We start from the raw sequence: 20,960 nt of genomic DNA, 5'->3' as shown, positions 1-20,960 counted from the left end.
TTTTTATTACCAATTCATCAAAGTTGTCGCTACAAAAGTATTGCTAGAAGACCAATATGCAATTGCACAGCTTTCAATATTAGTAACTAGTAGCATCTACATGGAGAAATCAGTTGAAAACTCAAGAGGGTAGGACAGGAAGATCAAATGTCCAAAGCCAGGCTGGGGCTAGATAATCTGGTGAGATCTGGGTTTTGCTTTTGTTTTAAGTGAAGCTGGAGGATTTGAGGGGAGTGATGGCATTTCCCTTGCATTCTACCCTCTCAAGACTTTGAATGCTTAAAACTTAGTGAAAGGATCATCTTCAGATAAGTTGTCAGGAATGAATAACCCATGCCAAAAATAATGAAGATAATACTTACTATACAGCTGATTTAATTGTCCTTGTTCCTCATAGTAAGTACTCATGCATCATAAAAGAGCTGAGGTTTCTTTTAAACAAAAGAAAAGTAAAAGGAAAGGCTGAAGAAATGGTTGGGTGGATCAGAGTGTTTGCAAGAGTTTCTGAGTTGGAATCCACCCCTACACACACACACACACACACATACAGAGAGAGAGACAGAGACAGAGAGAGAGAGAGAGAGAGAGAGAGAGAGAGAGCCCCAAATGTATCCCCTAGTAGTGCCAAATCACAACTGTAGTTTCTGTTGTTTTGGTTTTGGACAATGATGACTTAATCACCAAAACGTTCCCCTCAGTATATGGTCATAAAAAGTTCACCATAAATTAATACACATTATATTTACAGTTTGATAAAACAATCTCTCATACCCATTGATAACCCAAATCAGGATTTATTAAAACCTTTCTTGTATGCCTGGGATAAACAAGGCACATGGTTATTAATGTATATCCACTCTGTTTCCACAAATGAAATTTTGAATTAGTGAATTGGAAAGCAATTTTACTTAATACCTATTATACCCTTGTATTTTTTATGAATGTGTCTTTATAGATAGATAGCCATTGTTAACATCTCCTAAAATCAAAAACATTCCTTTCTTAGGTTGTGTCCTTAGGAAAACAATATTTAATCTTGCCTTATTCATCTGTGAATATTTCCCCCATGGATAATGAAAGCAGCAAGAACCATTAATTTCCTTGGCCTGAAATATATTCCCAGTTCATTATCGGAATAAATTGAAAATTGAAAATAATAAATAACAAATATAAATACAAAACAGACTAAATGAACCAGAGCCCAAGTTTAAGAATACTTCTGTAATTTCCGTTCTAAAGCCATTAAATCATTTAACAAAAAACAGAACTCAAATTGGTACCTTTGAAGAGAATCCACATCAGAACACAGGATATATAATAGGGGATGGGTAACTGAACCTTTGGTTCTAGGGTAGTAGCTTCATATAATTGCTAATGGCACAGGGTTTGGCATTAGAAACAGATTGATATTCACCCTTAGGAAGTGTGTGACCTTGACTGACTGTGAAATGCTAACAACAATACAATATTGACATCTATTCCCTCCAGGCTGCAATTAAGATTAAGTGAAATAATGGGAGAGTACTTCCCAATTGTTGGACATTTGATAACTAACTGACAGGTATCTTAATGTTAATGAGGAATATGGAAAAGTGAAACAAAAGTCTTTGATAAATGACAGTGGTGATTTATGTGCAAGTCCTTTATAATAAAAAATTAATAAGAAAACATAAGTGACAACAGAAAGATACACATTAAAGTCTCCCTTTAGGACTCTTCTTGGAGCTAGAAGGGAAAAATGCTCCTCCTGTGATTTTGTCACCATTAACTCTGACATAGTGTAGTGTTACCTAGTCAGGCAGGCTTGGACACCTCTCCTGGCTTCCGGTCATAGTTAAGTTTACTGAGTAGGTAAGATGCCAACCTCAAGCCTTTACCTCTTCTTTGTATCTTAAGTGGGCTCCTATTTAGGAAAAGACCCTAAAGGAGATGCCTTAAGAATTGAATATTTGAAGGCTGGCCGTGGCTTCTGTATGAGACCACCTTGATCTACACAACAGTGTCCATGTCAGCCAGACCTATGTAATGAAATTGTGTTTCAAATAAAAGGTAAATAAATAAAAATTTGAGCTACAGTATTCAGTTGTTTTATTTTTTCCAATAAGGAGCCCCTTTACATTGAGCTTTCATGAGAGGTTAGCATGGCCATTCTTGTCCAATCCAATTTCCTAAAAGTCACTTCTTTCCCATTCTCCTGAGAATCCGCTTCAAGAATCAAACACAAACAAAAACTTGGGTTGTGGTTAGTCTTTAATATACTTCTAACTTGTAAAACAGTAGACAAAGTTGTAAGTACAGAACATCAAAATGTTGGCTATCAGTAGTTCTAAACACACACAGTGGTCACAGCATGGGGACCCAGGACGCTGACACTTTGATGACTCGCCCTGTTTCAGTGGCCTCCCTCATGGTGGGGCACAAAGGTGAAACCCATCTGTGCAAAATGCATTCACTTTATCCAAAAGCAGCTTTCATCTTTCTCCCTGGACTGGCATTAAAACAAAAATGCCAATAGTAAAGTTCATTTTCTTTTGATGCTAAAAGTGCATCAGAATTGTGGGCCTTTCCTTAATGAAATAAAATTAGCTGTTTGTGGTATATTCCTGGTCAGTACTGACGGTTAAATTCCCTCAGAATTAGCAATTCATCAAAAGATTATTTTTGTTACAACTTATTGCGCTTGCATACCAAAAATACACCTTAGAGTTCACAGTACAAGGCTCTCTGGTATAAAGTGCCTACAAGAAGTTTCCTGTCATAGATGGTCGCCACGGAACTTCCCTGGAGGACAGACCCATTGTTGATATACACTGTAGTTACTGATGGCTTCTCGGATAGAATGTTCTGGATGCGAAGAACCTACCCAGGAGATACAAAGTATTAATAGAGAATCCCACACACCCATGCCACTCAAGCACAAATAATCCCTTGTCTTCCCCAAAGACACACGATTAAGAAGGCATGCTGCTGCAAACAGCAGTTACCAATCTCCTTGATGCTTAATTTAATGTACTTTCTCCAGCCTTCAAAGAAAGGACTTTTAAAGTACACAGTCATACCATGCCACCACAGGATTTTGTGTGATTATAGCAATTCAGCATTAATAGAAATAGGCTCTCACCACTGTGCCCACTTTGACACTACTTCAGAATGCACAAAACTCATGTCATGTGGTGAGTTGACAATAATCCAGATATTTTTAAATTGCCATTATACCACATGAACAGGACCCATGTCTTTATAAAAATGACTTTTGACTAGTTTCCACCATAATTTAATTCATCAAAAGATTACTTTTCTCAAAGCATTTGAACAATGCAACATTCTGCCAATTATTGGCTTAAAGCAATTACAAAACTACCTCCCAGGTTCCCAGGTTTATTGTATTATTAGTTTAAAAGAACTAACAAATCATCCTGATGACAGTTTATTGCATTATTAGTTCAGAAGACTTGAATAATTAAGGTTGAAAAACTCAAAATATAAAAACCTCTGACGATGGAGGATGGTTCGGGTCATACACGAAGAGTTTCTGGCCATTAGGGTGACAGCCAACCCAGATGTCACCCGAGGAAGGATCAATAGATAAATTGTCCACCAGCGTGCCCAACTGCAGCACCTTACAAAGAAATAATGTCAATATCTAAGTGATGCAAGCAACCTGGTTAAATAATTTAGAGCTAACCTTTCCTGTTTCTATGCATGTGGGGCATTACACATATCTCCCTACACCTGCCCTTCTAACACCGATGTTGCTGAAAATAAATTTAAGAAGCTGGCTTGGAGCCATTCTTCATTTTCTCCGAAAATAAAAACCTAGGGTGATAACCCATCTGTCTGAATACTAAAAATAGTGAACTCCTTTTGTTTCAAAAAATACACAGTGATCAGATAGCTTAAGGAAATCCATCAAAGCAAGACGGGAAATTCTTAATCAACTCAAAATATGTGTTTGTCAGCAGACAGAAAATAATAATGGTGGGCAGTTCAATTTCTACTTTCATTTATTATTGGAAAAACTGAATGTGCATGAATCTTCATCTGAAAACTCAACTATTTCTTTTCAATTGTGAAAAGTCTTATTGGGATTCATTAGATATCGCCAATACCTCATGAAACAGTTCTGAACCTGATGCCAATATCCCTCAATCCACTGCTGGTTGCAATCACTGTCCTACCTAGTGGCAGCTGACAACAGATTCCTCTTGCTGGGGGAGGGTATGCTGAAGAACATACATGGCTGCCCTGTCTGTACCCATGCTGTGTTTCCAGTGTGATATTGTTAGAGTTATCCAAGCTAGAATACTGCAAAGAACAATCAGTTGGCATCTACATGTAAAACTAAATATTTACCTTCAATTGAGTTAAATTCATATTAGGTTGTTTTTCCAAAACATGGATTTCATGAGCTAGTATATCAGCAACGTAGACATACCTGTTTAGAAAAGACACGGGTTAGCACTTTCTGCCAACAGAGATGTCTTCATACAGCAGGAAAGAGAAAGTTCTGAAACTGGCTAAAGAGCTCATAGGGAAGCACCGGAAGAATGCTTGATAAAGGTCAACTTTTATTTTAAAAAAAACCTTCAAAATCAGTTCAGTGGTGCTACAATAATCATGGGCATCAAATTAGTTTTTAAAAGGTTTGTAAGAAAAATATCAATTGAATGTGAAGTTCACAATATTTGCCATCGAAATAACAAAAAACGTTTGGTTTTATAAGAAAAATGCCATACATTTTAATATCTCTAACATGGACATATAGAATTAAATGTCACGGACTACTTTAAATACGCATTAATATGTATTAATGTTTAATTAAATGTTAATACTCACAACATTTTAATATTAAGATAAGTATTTATTCAGAACTGCATGTCTATATCTAAGGGGCAGTGAATGAGGTTAACCCGTGAAATTGAAATCCAGTATTCCATGGTAGCTGTCTTACTGAGCAGTCTTCCTGCATGAGACCAGAATCCCTGACTGGGTAACATATACACAGGGAAGGGTCACATTTTTGCTCTTCAAACATTTCTAACACGTTCACTAGTTCAAACTGGTTTGTGTACATGAAACACCCAAGTCAATAAAGTCCCAGTACCATGGGACTGAAGAAATGTCAGGGTACTGAAAGACCCTCAAAGGAAGGGTCTCTGCTACCAGAGCAGGTGGATGGAGCCCTTTCTGAAAGCAAGCGAGCCAAGGAAAAGGGGTGTCAGCAACAAAAAGTACTCATTGTCTTGTGGGAGGTGTGGAAACAGAGGGAGGGTGACCTACTCATTACAGCAAGTCCAGACCTTTCCTCCCTTGGTCTGACAGCACCTGGATTGCACTGCATGCTTTTGTTTGTTTTTTTCTCTTCAGGGAGACAGGGTTTGTCTGTGGAGCTCTGTAGACCAGGCTGGCCTTGAACTCACAGAGATCCGCCGGCCTCTACCACCCGAGTGCTGGGATTAAAGGCATGCACCACCACTGCCTGGCTTTCTACTTCATGCTTAAGACAGAAGTAACTTGATGACAAAGTGACAGCTGAGTCAACCAGTGACAGAGTATGTCCTTTCCGACTGGTGCTGTGGTGGACACTTGCAGCCAGACCTGAGGATGGGCTAACTGACCCCAGGAGGACCACAGTGGCCAGAGTACAAGAGCTGGAGGAAGGTTGACGGTGAACTGCAATGATCACAGAAATGCTAGGAATGGGAAAAACGCAGACTTGACTGCAAAGGGCAGAGTGGGCTAGTGAGAGGCGGTTTGAATGATCTATTTTTGCTTTCTGACTAAAATGGAAAAGACAAATTGCATCACACAACAAGAACATCTAATTGTCAAGTGCTGTCAAATTCCTTGTGGTCGTTTAAACTGTTCAGTGCACTTAGGCAAAGGAAAACTAAGAATAAAATTAAGAAGAGAGGTTTTGGGACGCAATTCAGCAATACTTATTATTAAGACGAACACTGAAAAGATTAACAGGAGGTCTGTACTCATAGGAGTTCATTCTACAGAAATTGTGTTCAAGTATTCAAGTAGGCGATACTCACCATAAAGTAATTGGTATCTTACCTGGGATTTGAACCCAGAACTATAGAAGTCCAAATCCTCAAGTCTAACTATTATGTTTTAATACTGTCTTAGGGAGTTTTTACTTTAAAATAGTAATTGGTTTTATTGATTATGGTGCTAAATGAGAAGCAAAGATAGTTTTATATATAGAAAATAAATAAGCGCATATCCATTAACAAGGAAATAGTTAAACAAGTTTAGAATGATTCTTATGATAGAACAATATAGTCAATAGAATGACATCAATTAACTAACTTAAAATTTTCTTTGGAAGGAGTTTTAAAACCTAAAAACTTTCCTTTTGTCTTATATTTAAAACATCAAGTAATTCTACTATAGTATTATTTGATATGCAAACTATAATGCTCCACATAAAGTTAAAAGGGATATATTGGAAGCTAAGGGATTTGCTTCTCAGGACAATTTATTTAGGAGAAGTGAAGGTGCTATGGAAGGAGTTGTACTTTTTGTCAGGTGAAATATTGATTCCATTGGCTGAATCGAATCCTTCTGCCACCAGCTTAACTTCATCTGGACTGTAGTAAACAACGTTTGCCCAGCGTAGGTTCAAGTACGTCTCCAAATACTTTAGGAAAGGATCTGAGAAATAGTGGTCATTGGTGGCATAGAAGTGGGCTGGCCCAACAGCTATGATGTCATTCACACTGAAAGAGAAAAATAGCATGGGAGAGGAAATTAGAAGCCTGATTATGTCCTTGTACAAGATGGGATGACTGTTCACGAGCTTTACACAGCAGAGGTTCAGAATGTGGGGAAGGGTTTTCCAAGGAAAGTGAAGCTATAATCACATGACTGGTTCAGATGACGTGATCCAGAACCACAGACAATGCACTATGGTGACAACTGCAAGAGAACAATATCATACAGCACAAGGCAACCATTGTAGAACCCTTTACAGAGAGAAAGCTATCCAGCCAGGTGCACACACATAATCCCAGCACGTGGGAAGTGGAAGAGGAAGGAGAGTGAGTTCAAACTCAACCAGAGTTACACAGTGAGACCCTGACTCAAAAGAAAAAAAGCATTATTTTATTATTACCATTTTTGACACAGCGTCCCCGGTAGGCCAGACTGACTTGGAACTCACCGTGTAGCTAAAAACAGCCTTGAATTCCTGATTTCCTCTACCACTCCAGTCCTGGTATTACAGGTGTGTGCCATCATGCCCAGCAAAAAGCGTGTTTTCTGACACGAACATTACAGGCTTTAACAACTGTCTATAAAGACAGAGCTGCTCAGGTGTGGAACTGGACAGGCCCTGTCTGTCATTAGGCTGTCAGTCACATTTACCCCACCCTCATTTATTCTGCTGCTGGACTTTCCTGAGGTCCCTTGCTTAGTCATTAGTCAAACTAAGGTTGACTGTTCAATTTCTACCTGCCTCGCAAAGCTGCCAAGCCAGCAATGAGCAGACATTCAATAAACACTTGTAGAGAGACAGATGATGAAATGGTCGGAGAACAGTGCTTCAAGAGAGAGATTGATATGCTAAAAACAATTACCGTTGCCAACCAGCTAGGCGAGGGTGTTATTAAATTGAAATTCCAATTATCTTATGCAAAAATTTCTGAAAGAGCTGCTTTCTTCTCTGTCAAATGAAAAATACAGAGCTACAAGGAAGGCTTTTTTTTTTCCTGAAAACACTCTACAATTCAGACTCTGCCTGACTGGTATTCATGCTCCTGTTTATTATGAAGTGCATTTTGGGGAAGAATGATTTGACATTACATGCTTATAGCCTAGAGAGAGATGTAAAGATTAAAAAATATCTATCAAGTTTAAACCTCAAGCAGGAGTCCAGTGCAAGCTGAGCTGGAGGGAATCCATGAGTCCCTTTTAGTCACACTCTCCATCAGTGTCATTTTGGTAGTAATAGTGCCCTTCCAACTTGGATACTCAATTCTGCAGGGACATTAACCCACAGCTATCATGAGCCCCTTGAGTGTGCTTTGTATAAAACATGGGAGCCCCACCGAAGACAATCTACTCCTCCAGGGAAGGACAGGGATTTGAGTGCTAAGTTATTTGAGATGAAGGTGACAGCCATGAAAAGTGGCAGGGTTTATTTTCTGTTCTCAAACTGGGCCTGAAGATTGTCACCCTGAAGGCTGGTGTTTCATCATTTCTCAAGGGAGTCCACTCAGACACTCAGAACACTAATCATTATAAAAAATGGTTATCAGCCATACTTTCCCTTATCTACATGGACACACACACACACACACACACACACACACACACACCACATACACACCCCCACATACATGAGACAGAGAGAGATAGAGATAGATGGAGACAGACTACAACAGAGATGATGAGTGTCCTTTATCCAAAAATCCTTGGGAGACTAGAAGTATTTCTGATTTCTTGATTTTTTGCAGAAACATAATAAGATCTCTTTTGTGGATGAGGCCAAGTCTAAACATGAAATTCATTACATTTCACATAAACATTAGTTTTACAAAATGATAATATATATTAGTTTCTTTGAGAATTTCATACATTTTTTACAATTTATTTTGATTATATCTATCCCTTACTTCCTCCTTCCAACTCCTCTTGGACCTCAATCCCCATCATGTATCCCTTTAAATTTCATACTCTCTTATTTAAACAAAATGAGTCCAATGATTCGAATGAGCCAGCGAGTCTGTATGCCAGGGTGTGGGAGCATCCTCCGGTGTATGATCAGTCTATTAGGAGCCATACCCCTTAAGTAATATTACCTTCCCTCCCCCAGTGACCAACTGCCAACAGACTCTCAGCAAGGGATGGGGTCTCTTGAATCCCTTCCCATCCAGACTAGGATGCTGACTGTGTGATACTGTGCAGATCTTGCACGGGGTACCACACAACACTTAAAAAACAATGTACAAGAAAGAAAATTTCATAGTGTGGAATTTCTGCCTATAGCATCATGGCTCAAAAAGACCCAAAGTATAGGGCATCCCAGACATTGGATTTCAGTTCGGAAATGTGTAACCTGCTTAATACACATGTATATTCATAAACTCCCAATAAGTTATCATATGTTAGGCTTTATATTATGTGTCGCCTAACATAAGGGAGCCCTTACAAAGGTGAGAGAATCACCCAAAATAAAGAGTGTTTGAAAATGTCAGCAATAGGTTCTGAGAAGATAGAAGGTAGCAAAGCGACTGCCGTGCTTGAATGCGGACCCGAGATCAATCCTCACAATCCATGGCAAGAAAGGCAGATGTCGTAGCACATGTTTAGAGTCCCAGATGGGTGGGTGGGACAGCATTCCTGGGGCTCCCAGACCACCAGGTTGAACTTACTAGGTAAACTCCAGGCCAATGAAAGATTGTCTCAAAAACAAGGTAGATGGCTCCTATTGAATGATACCCAAGGCCTAGTAAACACACACACACACACACACACACACACACACACACACACACACACACACGTGAATAGACATGCCACAGACAACCAGGCAAATGAGGACAAAATAAAAGCACCTTGGAAGGAGCTCGTGTTTAATTGTCTTCAGATGCAACAAAGAATTTTCTTCTTCTTCAAACTTAAAAATTTCCACTGTGTTCTTGAATTCCGGGTGGTTCACAACAAAGAGATAAACTGTGTCATCTAAAAGACGGAATGGGTAGAGTTAGTTTATACACACAGGGCCCCTGGGCAGCCAGTGACACTTCCATACCACGGCCATGGGAAGGCTGAAGGCACAAGCTGTTCAGTGCCCTACCAGATCATTTCCTTGCTGGCCCTTCTGACAACAATTGGCCTGGTATTAGTTCTGAACACTGGTCCCCTGACCTTGAAGAAGGAGTGGTCCCGCATTCTACACACAGAATTCAGGAATAATGTGTTTGTGGGCTCAGAGATACAGTTATTATTAATCCAGTAGTCACAGGTATATGAGAAGGTCAGTAAATCTAAACATTCTTATGGTTGTCAACTGCTGGACATTTCAGAACGCAGCACAATGTACTGCGAGTTTAGGAGACACGTGAACACGGCTGGTAGGAAGATCACAGGCTTGCTTCATGAAGTCCTTGTCCCCTTTGTGTATGTGCATGCATGCGTGTGTGTTTCCAGGCTATTTTCCATGTGTATGCCTTCAACTCGGTAGCTCTTACCACCATCTATGAAAGTGCTAATGCCATGCGGGTTAAATGAAGCCAAATCGAAGCCCCAGCTGACTCTTAATTCCAGTGCCCTGGGTTTTTCTTCTTTGAGATCCATCATCATTATTCCTCCAGGCTTATCTGGTGCAAAGCTGTGGAGCCCCGGAAACTTGAGGCCCTTTGGAAACAGTGGGAGGAAAAATGAGACACAAAGGCTTAAGTACCTTCTTGAGTTAGTTATGTACTGCACATGAAGGACAAGCAGCAACTTCAGTTAAAGCTGGTGGCATAATACGACAACAAAGGGGGATCAAGGGGATACAAATTGGGAAGGAAGAGGTCAAACTTTCACTGTTTGCAGACGATATGATAGTTTACATCAATGACCCAAAGAACTCTACCAGGGAACTCTTACAGCTGATTAACACCTTCAGCAAAGTGGCAGGCTACAAGATCAACTCAAGAAAATCAGTAGCCCTACTATATACAGATGATAAAAGGGCTAAAAGAGAAATCAGAGAAACATCACCCTTTACAATTGCCACAAACAACATAAAATACCTTGGGGTAACGCTAACCAAACAAGTGAAAGACCTGTATTGTAAGAACTTTGAATCTTTAAAGAAAGAAATTAAAGAAGCCCTCAGAAAATGGAAAGACCTCCCATGCTCTTGGATAGGTAGGATCAATGTAGTAAAAATGGCAATCCTGCCAAAAGCAATCTACAGATTCAATGCAATCCCCATTAAAATCCCAGCACAGTTCTTCACAGACCTTGAAAGAACAATAATCAATTTTGTATGGAAAAACAAAAGACCCAGGATAGCCAAAACAACCCTGTTCAACAAGGCAACGTCCGGAGGCATCACCATCCCTGACCTCAAGCTCTATTTAGAGCTATAGTCCTGAAAACAGCTTGGTATTGGCACAAAAATAGACAGGTAGACCAATGGAATCGAATTGAAAATCCGGGTATTAACCCACACACGTACGAACATCTGATCTTTGACAAAGAAGCTAAAAATATACAATGGAATAAAGAAAGCATCTTCAACAAATGGTGCTGGCATAATTGGAGACTGGCATGTAGAAGAATGCAGATCGACCCATGTCTATCGCCATGCACAAAACTTAAGTCCAAATGGATCAAAGACCTCAACATAAATCCAGCCACACTGAACCTCTTAGAAGAGAAAGTGGGTGGTACCCTTGAACGAATTGGTACAGGAGACAGCTTCCTGAACATAGCACCAGTATCACAGGCAGTAAGATCAACAATTAATAAATGGGACCTACTGAAACTGAGAAGCTTCTGTAAGGCAAAGGACACAGTCAGCAAGACAAAAAGGCAGCCCACAGAATGGGAAAAAATATTCACTAATTCCACATCTGACAGAGGGTTGATCTCCAAAATTTACAAAGAACTCAAGAAGCAAGTGTCCAAAACACCAAAGGACCCTATTAAAAAGTGGGCTGCAGAACTAAATAGAGAGTTTTCAATAGAGGAGTCTAAAATGGCTGAGAGGCACTTGAGAAAGTGCTCAACATCCTTAGCCATCCGGGAAATGCAAATCAAAACAACTCTCAGATACCATCTCACCCCTGTCAGAATGGCTAAAATCAAAAACACCAATGACAATTTATGCTGGAGAGGATGTGGTGAAAGGGGGACACTCCTCCATTGCTGGTGGGAGTGCCAACTGGTTCAGCCACTTTGGAAATCAGTATTGAGATTCCTCAGAAAAATAGGAATAAACCTACCACAAGACCCAGCAACTCCACTCTTAGGCATATATCCAAAAGATGCCCATTCATACAACAAAGATGTCTGTTCCACTATGTTCATAGCAGCTTTATTTGTAATTGCCAGAACGTGGAAGCAACCTAGATGTCCCTCACCTGAAGAGTGGATAGAGAAAATGTGGTACATCTACACAATGGAGTACTATTCAGCAGAAAAAAATAATGGAATCATGAGATTCGCAGGCAAATGGATGACACTAGAAGAAACCATCCTGAGTGAGGTAACCCAGTCACAGAAAGAGAAACATGGCATGTACTCTCTCATATATGGATTTTAGACATAGATCTGGGGAGTGCCAGCCTACAATCCTATGGCCAGAGAGTCTGGGAAACAGAAACTTTATTTAGTGGCTGATCGAAGAAGAGGCAGACTCCCTTGGTTAAGTACTGAGCTGAACTCAAGAAAGCCAGTAACAGAGAGGGAGGACTGATGATCAAAGGGATTAAGACTGGGCTGGTTTAACCCCCAGAAACAGCTGTCCAGACAAAGGTTAACTCTTGAATCCCAGGCATTAGCCTGGGAATCCAGCATGGGACTGATCAAGACCCCCTGAATCTGGGTGTCAGTGAAGAGGCCTAGGGAATCTATTGAGCCTTGGGCAGCAGATCAGTACCCATCCCAAGTATACACACGGACTTTGGACTCCCATAGAACAATGTGAGGTGCACTGTCACCGTGAACTCTTGGGGAAGGGTCTAGGCCCTGCCCTATATGAAATGACACACTATGCACACCCCCATGGAGGGCCTCACCCTCCCTGGAGAAATGAAATGAGGGGATAACGGGGGGGGGGGGGGGAGAGGGCACGGGAGGAAGGGAGGGAATGGGAGAGGGACCTGGAACTGACTTGTGAAGCAACCTTGTTTCTTATCTAAATTTAAACTTGAAAATAAAATTAAAAAAAAAAAAAAAGCTGGTGGCATAGAGCCACGAACACGAAGAAGAAGGTGGGGTGGACAGCTAGGAGCACAGAGGAAACAGAGAAGAAGAGAGGAAACAGAGAAGAAGAGAGGAAACAACAGAGAAGAAGAGAGGGAACAATAGCTGGGAGCTGGAAAAATGAAAAATAGATAATTTTGCTGAGCTCTGACAGATAATTCAGATCAGTTCTCTGGAAGGGCTACCAAAATGAGTGGCAAACTGAGAGATTCCAGGCAGAGCTGAGGGTCAGGAGAGTGGACAGTTAACATACCAACTGTGAAAACCCTCACATCCCAGGCCTGCACTCCACAAGAGGCTGGAAGGCTTGAGCAGCGCAGAGGACTGGTCCCCAAAGACTGTCCATGCTACCTTGAAAGGACATCCCCTCATACAGATATGGGTAGTTCATTCCACCTCTCTGTGGCTACCCCATTGACATTTCAGGACCAAGAAAACAGCTCTTTTGTTTCTGCCCTTATGTCCCTGATACCTATGTTCCCTCGGCATCCAGATTGTGGCAAATTATGACACACCTTTAACCAAAACACTGACAGCTTCCCACCTCAGTATGATTCCAAGAAAAGATCTTAAATGTCTGGAAGGCCTTTAGTGACAGGACTTTCTCACCCTTCCCACCTCCCATACCCATCTCTCACCTCACCCAAAGACTGTCTTCCATACCAACAATGCCTTAGGCATCCAGGCTTCCTGACCCTCCCTTATGTAAATTTAAGGGCACAATAAAAACAGAAAGACTTGTTATGCACAAAAATGGACTTAAGAAGAAATTGTTAATTTTTAACATCTATCTACGATTGCCTACATGCACGCTGCCTGGCCCAATAGGCTGAATAAGTTGGAGCTGTTTCAGTACTTCATAACAATCCATGTAGGCAGTTAATAATCTTCTTTCTTCCCTTAACATCTCTCAACAGTAATGTGTTTCCATTATGAGGCAACACTATGAGAGAGTGATAACTATTCAGAATCATAGTAACACCTTCAATTATTCCAGTACTCCTCTGCTTTAAACATTTGCTTTATTTTTATTTTTCAAGTCAGGGTTTCTCTGTATAGCCCTGGCCACCCTGGAACTTTCTCTATAGAATAGGTTGTGCAACAGGAGACAAAAAGCAACTGATCAGTTTACAAAGACCGTTCATCTCTACACTCAGAAAAGCTTAAGGACAATTCTCAAGCCAACCTGACCTGTCTTTTTCTCAGAATTTACTTGGGGAGGTGAGGACTTTAAAATCTGTTTCCACTCTATGGACTTAAAAATATGGCCGAGCAGGTCTGTTCCTGGCTGTCTGTGGGACAGGCAAATGGTACTCACCACACTAAAGAAAGCCAGACCATTGGGAAGAACGTCAATGTCCTCAGCGCCCGCCTCTGCAAGTTCAAGGAAGAGATAAATGTCATTATCACACTCTGCTATTGGCTTAAGACAACATAACTGTAGCTTTGTTTACTTTATTTGAGTGTCTATTTCTTTAGGGATGGTTCCAATTTCTTTTACAAGGCACTATTGTTTTTAATAAATGTCGGTCTAAACCCTCTCCCACAGTGAACTTCTGACTTTAAATACTAGATATTTTATGTTTACTCAAATCAAAGTCAAGTTATCACCACATTTTCAAGTTCGATACAGAACAAGTTGACATCTGCACACTTCTAGGGTAAACATCCAGATGTCTGCGTGGAAGTAATTGACCACAGGGGAATATTACTTCCACAAGGAAAGGCCCTCAGCCATTTAACCATGCAAATCTCCTGTCCCCTTCCCTCTCTGCTCATTCAGTCTGAAGCAAAAAGACATTTTTCTCATTAACAGAGAGAAAACACCTGGGATTACATATTACCTCTCAAAAAAAAATGGAAAAGAAAAAGTGACTATTTGTTCTCATAAGCAAATAAAACTTACAGTTTAATCTTAAAATTACAGGAAAAACCAGCAAAATAAAATTGATGAAAAGTACCCTGGACCTATGCCCACCCCAGCTTCTGACTCCAGTCTCTGGGCTAGACTACAATTACTATTGATTGTTATTGACTGTCTGCGGTACCTTCCACACAGCACAGAAAAGAATCAGGTAGAAGACCTTCCCCACGGCCTCGCTGTACACATTTCACAGATGGTAATAGAAATCCAAACATGAGAAAGGGATAAAAATGGATTATACTAAGCCAAATTGTGACACATTCTTTCAGTTCAAAAGATCCAATTGTCTTCCTTAAGACCACTCCAAAGGTTATAGCTGAGAAAATTTGTAGGCTGTCAAAACCAAAAGGCATTAATGCCACCATTCTGGTTTTGATTCATGACTCTGCCCATAGGTGCCCCACCCCCACCCCGCAGTATCCCTTGCTCTATCATAGAACAGAAAAAAAAACAAAACATAATTGAGAACACAAGGAAGTTTACTTTACAGCAGTGACCCCTGTCGGGTAATCAGAAGGAAGTCTTATAAACAGATGCTTAAGCTTGTTCTAGCGGTGGGGAAGGTACCCTGGATCCTTGGAGGGCTACAGATGGGCTTCAGGGAATCTAGGAATCCGCTGAAATTCTGTGAACTTAAAAAGGTCTTGTTTATATTGAAGATGAGAACTTTCCTGTGACAAGGGACCTTGGTTTATAGCAAATCCATGCAAGGTCTGTAATAAACTCCAATGTCTAAGAATCACCTGGTATGTTCAACTTTTGACATTAAGTGCTGTGTGATTATTACCATCGATGAAGCTCATGCTTGAGTTGAAAGAAAAGAAAGAGACTCTTACAATGCTTAGTCAGTTCAGGAGTTAGCTGTCTTTGGCCTCAGGTGGCCATGTGCATATAGACACAGACACACAGAGACACACACATAATTTCAGTCTAAAGATTCTTTTTCTGGGCCCATGTAGTAGAAACGTTATTAACTCCCCCCCGAAAATCATTTAAGATAATTTAAGTTCATGTACATACTTATGCATATAAAAAAGATAACAAAACATCACCACTGTTCTTCGAGTGGGAGAAGGATGGGTGATTTTTGTTTTTTACTTTTTTCCTTCTGCTTTTCAACCTTTCTATAGGCTACAGGTATAGTTTTGTAACAGGATTCACACCTGGCATGGAAGGGGCTGTGCCCAACTGCCAACCCCCAAACTAAATGCATGCATAAGTAAATGGACAAATAACTCAATGACAAGATAAAGATACATTTTTCTACAAATAGCAGTAATGTATTAATAACTAAGAAGACAAATTTAAAAATTGCTTCATTTCAGCCACATTTGTACCTTTTTTCTGTTTAATCCTATGACCCCACTCCAGTTAGGAAATTGAATTTTGTGTCTTGGTTACTTTGGAACATTTTCCAGCTCTAGTTGCCCATGTTCATGTCTGTAGCTAAGCTCACAGTAGGCTTTTATCAGCTCCCATCACCCCTTCAATGACTCCAGTGAAATCATTTCTGTAGGAAAAAGCTTTCTCCCTTCTTGAATTCAATAGTATTATCAGCAGTGATCGCTGCTAATGTAATTCAGTGCTTACAAACTCGTTGTAAGTCATTTCCGTAATTTCACATAATTTCAGAACACTGAGCAGTATCATTTTCTCATATTTTCTATAAAAGAAGCAGGAGCCTCTGAAAGGTTAACCAAATTATAAATTGATCAATCAATCAATTGATAGATCGATCAGTGTCATAACTGGACGGTAGAATTAGAGTCCTTTAGTATGACCTACACGCATCAGTCTGTTATTTAGTGAACTTTCTGTAAGAACCACAACCTGGTTCACCCTAAAAACACCACATTTGGGCAGCAAGATAGCTCAGTGGGTAGAGCTTGGCACACAGCCTAACTAAGTTGAGTCCTAGGACCTACAGAACGGACTCCCCAAAGTTGTCCTCTGACTTTCATACAATAGTAAATCAATAATGAAGAAATAAGTAAACAGATTTCAATTCGTAAATCAATCATGGACAATTCCAGAAGAACTGGGGGTTTTCTCCCAAAATTTTTGCTCTCTTGTCTTTTACTAAAATCATCAATTCCAATCTTGAAGCTTTCTTTAAAACCCTTTCTCTAGAAATTCTTCTCTATTAGCACACCTGTTGAGTCCCTTCTTCTTACTTCAGCAAGCATCTATCTGCATCAGAGAAGGCCCATGGTCTTATGGTCCCACACTCTCCTGCTCCCCTCTTAGCAACAGACACATGACAGTAACAACACAGCTGCCACAACTTCTTGCTGACATTGATGACCATGTGTATAAGTTCAGGTCAATAGGACATGAGGATAAAAAATACATACAACTATTGGGCAAAATAAGATTTGTTAAAAATCTGTGTGCATTCTTTCCTGCACTGAAATGCCAACAGATGAGGTTGTAATCTTGGTCAACAATGGAAGGGACATGTTGGACCGTTCTATTACATTAACCTTTGCTCCTGAATGTCCACAGGACAAGCAGCCATCTGATCACTCTGAGCCCTTTGCTAGACTATCGTGTAATAGAAAAATCAAAAGAAACTTCTTCTTTAACTACTGGAACTTTCCGACGGCAACTTAGACTTTAATACAACCAAAAGGGTATATGTGTATTACTGTAGCTGTTTATTATTGTTACTGTTATTATTATTATTATTATTATTATTATGGAGTCCCACTCTGTACTTCCAGTTAGTTCAAAATTCTCAAATTAGACCAAGGTGGCCTTGAATTTACGGTGTTTCTTTTGCCTGGCCTCCCAAGTTTCAGGATTACAGGCTTATATCACACATCCTATCTCTTTGATTCACTACTGTGGTACGCATGCCAATCACTCAGAAAAAAGATAGTACATTGATAAATAATTTACAATATCTGAATAATTATCTGGACTCTTTGGCTCTCAGATTCTTAAGTGTTATAAAAAGAAAAAAAGGAAATATAAATAGGTATCTCATTGGTTTGGTCTTGCTTGTCTAATTTTTACACAGGTAGATTGTAGAGTACATGGCAAAAGCTCTAAACTCAAAATGATCTCAGAAGAGAAGGGGGTGTGGTGGTTAAGAGATTAGAAACTTTGCCTTAGTCCATAACTCTGAGTACCTTGCTTTTGGAAAATAAGCTCAACTTAACCAGTTCTTGGCATTATGTTTTTTATTATGTAGATGCTGGTATCTCACTAAATTGTCAGTATGTTAAAGCTTGCCTATAAGATAGACCAAGAGGAATTTAAAAATGCAGTACGTGGTAAACTCACTTTCTTCACCACAGAAAATATGCATCTTGTATGGTACATAGTTAACACCTGTTACTGGTTAAGACAGACAATATTATATGACATATGATAGATACACATCTAAAACACTTAAAGGTTATAAAAAGTTCATTTCCAGTGATGATGAAGGTAGCACTATAGTGTGTGTGTGTGTGTGTGTGTGTGTGTGTGTGTGCGCGCATGTACACGCGTGTGTGTGATGGGGACAGAAGACTAGCAGGAAGGAGTCTCCACTCTTTAATGGATTGGTACCAAGTATCAAGTGCACAACTACTAAAGTTTCCCCAAATGGTTCATCTTTAGCCTTTTGCCTACCACAAGAAGGTGCTTTTGTATACTTGGGGATGCTGGCCCAGCAAACTTATTCCTTGTAATCAAAGTCTAACAGATAAGTAACTGCTGTCAATATTTATACCCAGAAGTTTTAGTAACCATTACACATTGCTAACACGGCACTCTGCAAATGTTCATATGGTGTGTTCTAACCACAGAGCAAAAGCAAAACAGAATGGGAAAAAGGCACAATTGTAATTAGATCCAAAAATGTATCCCAAATGTGCTTCTAATCACTTATCGTCTCCGCTCTGTTGACTTCTGAAGAGCCTCAGAGGCATGAAACACTTCAGGAGAGGGGGCATAGGTGACATATTCCCCCCATGTCTCCAGTTCTAGACAGCAGCTCACACACATCACAACATAAAGGTCACAAACACAGACAGACGCCTGCTCAGAATACAAATGCCACTGGGCTTGTTTTCCTCGGAGGCACGCTCCATTCCAGTGAGCTGTAACAGGAACACATTTGGCAGTTTGTCCAGTAATGTGTCTGATTGTGCCCTATTGTCTTCTCTGAGACTGAAAATCACAGAAGGTGGTCTTCACAGAGCGGGGAAATCATCCAGCAGAAATCAAGTCAGCCTGGGTTTTGAACCTGAGTCTGGGTGCCACACTTAGATGTCTGGACAACAGTAAGAAAGCGAAGCTCCCGTGAAAACTATGCAGAGTGGGGAGGAGGAGCTAGGACTAGAAAAATACAAAGACAGCAAAGGAAAAAAGGGGACAGAACTCATAAAAAAAGGGACACAAAGAACATGCGGCCAGCAGCACACCTGCTAGAAAACTCTTGGGAACAAAGAGACTGTGCTTTTGCTGAAGAGAACTTAAAAGAACTGAGAACTTAAGAAAAGTAAGTCTCAACGCTGTTTGGACTTAGTGTTGTTATAAATTGGTGACATTATCACTTTTGTCAACTTGATGGCAATTCAGTGATGATTACCAAAACTTACAGTTCCTAAAGATGGAAGTCTCTCTTTGTTAAGTAGCTATTCACAGACATACAAATACAAGGGCAATGATGATCACTGATTTGTGTAAGGAACCCTGCAGCAGGGTGAAAAGAAAATCCAAAGAACAGGAGGACGTGTGAACCAGCTGTTCATCTGACAAGGAGTTAGTATGCAGAATGCATAACCAAACCAAACACAAAACTACTAAATCCAACTGAAAAATGGGCAAATGTCCCAGTAGACATTTTTCAAAAGAAGATACACAAAGAACCAACAAAAAAGTTGAATACCTAATTATTAGAGAAGTACAAGGCAAAACTACAGTAAGATAATCTTCTCTCTTTAGAATGGCTCAAATGAAAAAGACCCCAAAATAACAAATGTTGGTGAGGACGAAGTGAAAGGAAATCTGACCCACTTGCCAAGGGGTATGGTGTGTGTGTGTGTGTAAATAATATAGTCATTGTGGATTAAGAGTGCAGAATTTCTTAAAACTGAAATAAACTACATATGATCTAGCAATCCCTCTACTGTGTAGATATCCAAAGAAATGAAGTCATTAAATCAAAGACATATTTGCATGGCTATGCTTATCACAGGATATTTATAACAGGTAAGATGTAGACTCAATCAATATGTCCACCCATGAATGAGTAGACTTTAAAAAAATGGTAGTCCTCATTTGTAGCTATATTAGAATGTTATTCTGATATAAAAGTGTGAAGTCTCTCTTAGGGTCCTCCTTTTTTCCTAGCTTCTCTGGGGTTGTGAATTGTAGGCTGTTAATCCTTTGCTCTATGTCTAATATCCCCGTAGTAGTGAGTACATACCATGTTTGTCTTTCTGTGTCTGGGTTACCTCACTCAGAATGGTTTCTTCTAGTTCCATCCATTTGCTTGTGAATTTCAAGATTTCATTTTTTTTCTACTGAGTAGTACTGCATTGTGTAAATGTACCACATTTTCTTTATCCAGATTGAGGGACATCTAGGTTGCTCTCAGGTTCTGGCTATTACAAAAAATGCTTCTAGGAACATAGCTGAACAGATGCCCTTGTGGTAAGAATGTGCATCCTTTGGGTCTATGCCTAAGAGTAGAATTGCTGGATACTGAGGTAGACTGATTCCCATTTTCCTTGAGGAACTGCCATACTGATTTCCAAAGTAGCTGCACACTCCCACCAGCAGTGGAGGAGTGTTCCCCTTTCTCTACATCCTCTCCAGCATAAACTGCTGTTAGTGGTTTTGATTTTAGCCATTCTGACAGGTGTAAAATGGTATCTCAGAGATATTTTGATTTGCATTTGCCTGATGGCTAAAGATGAAAGGAACAGGATCTCCTGAGCAAACTGGGAGCATTGGGGGGGGTAGGAGAAAGATGAGGGGAGAAGGGGGAAGGAGAACACGAGGGGGCAGGATGATCGAGTTGGGTAAGAATAGAGAAGGAGGGCAAGAGATACCATAATAGAGGGAGCCATTATAGGTTTTACGAGAAATCTGGCATTAGAGAAAT

At 40.1% G+C, this 20,960-nt stretch overlaps 1 protein-coding gene across 1 annotated transcript in view; it reads right to left on the bottom strand.

Annotated features, from left to right (window-relative positions):
- Positions 1 to 2,232: 2,232 nt before the first annotated feature.
- The window catches only part of Pon2 (paraoxonase 2), a 33,104-nt gene continuing 14,376 nt past the window's right edge, over positions 2,233 to 20,960 (bottom strand). The window contains exons 3-9 of the mRNA XM_005082912.4: positions 14,252 to 14,307; positions 10,203 to 10,368; positions 9,567 to 9,693; positions 6,528 to 6,728; positions 4,354 to 4,435; positions 3,491 to 3,619; positions 2,233 to 2,859 (exon numbers count right to left, since the gene is read on the bottom strand). Of these exons, the coding sequence (XP_005082969.1) occupies positions 2,701 to 2,859; positions 3,491 to 3,619; positions 4,354 to 4,435; positions 6,528 to 6,728; positions 9,567 to 9,693; positions 10,203 to 10,368; positions 14,252 to 14,307 (920 nt within the window). The 3' untranslated portion in view covers positions 2,233 to 2,700. The remainder of the gene's footprint in view (positions 2,860 to 3,490; positions 3,620 to 4,353; positions 4,436 to 6,527; positions 6,729 to 9,566; positions 9,694 to 10,202; positions 10,369 to 14,251; positions 14,308 to 20,960) is intronic.

The sequence above is a fragment of the Mesocricetus auratus genome, unplaced genomic scaffold, assembly GCF_017639785.1.
Source record: "Mesocricetus auratus isolate SY011 unplaced genomic scaffold, BCM_Maur_2.0 Super-Scaffold_100019, whole genome shotgun sequence".
NCBI lineage: Eukaryota > Metazoa > Chordata > Mammalia > Rodentia > Cricetidae > Mesocricetus > Mesocricetus auratus.
This window is presented reverse-complemented; position numbering and strand designations above follow the sequence as displayed.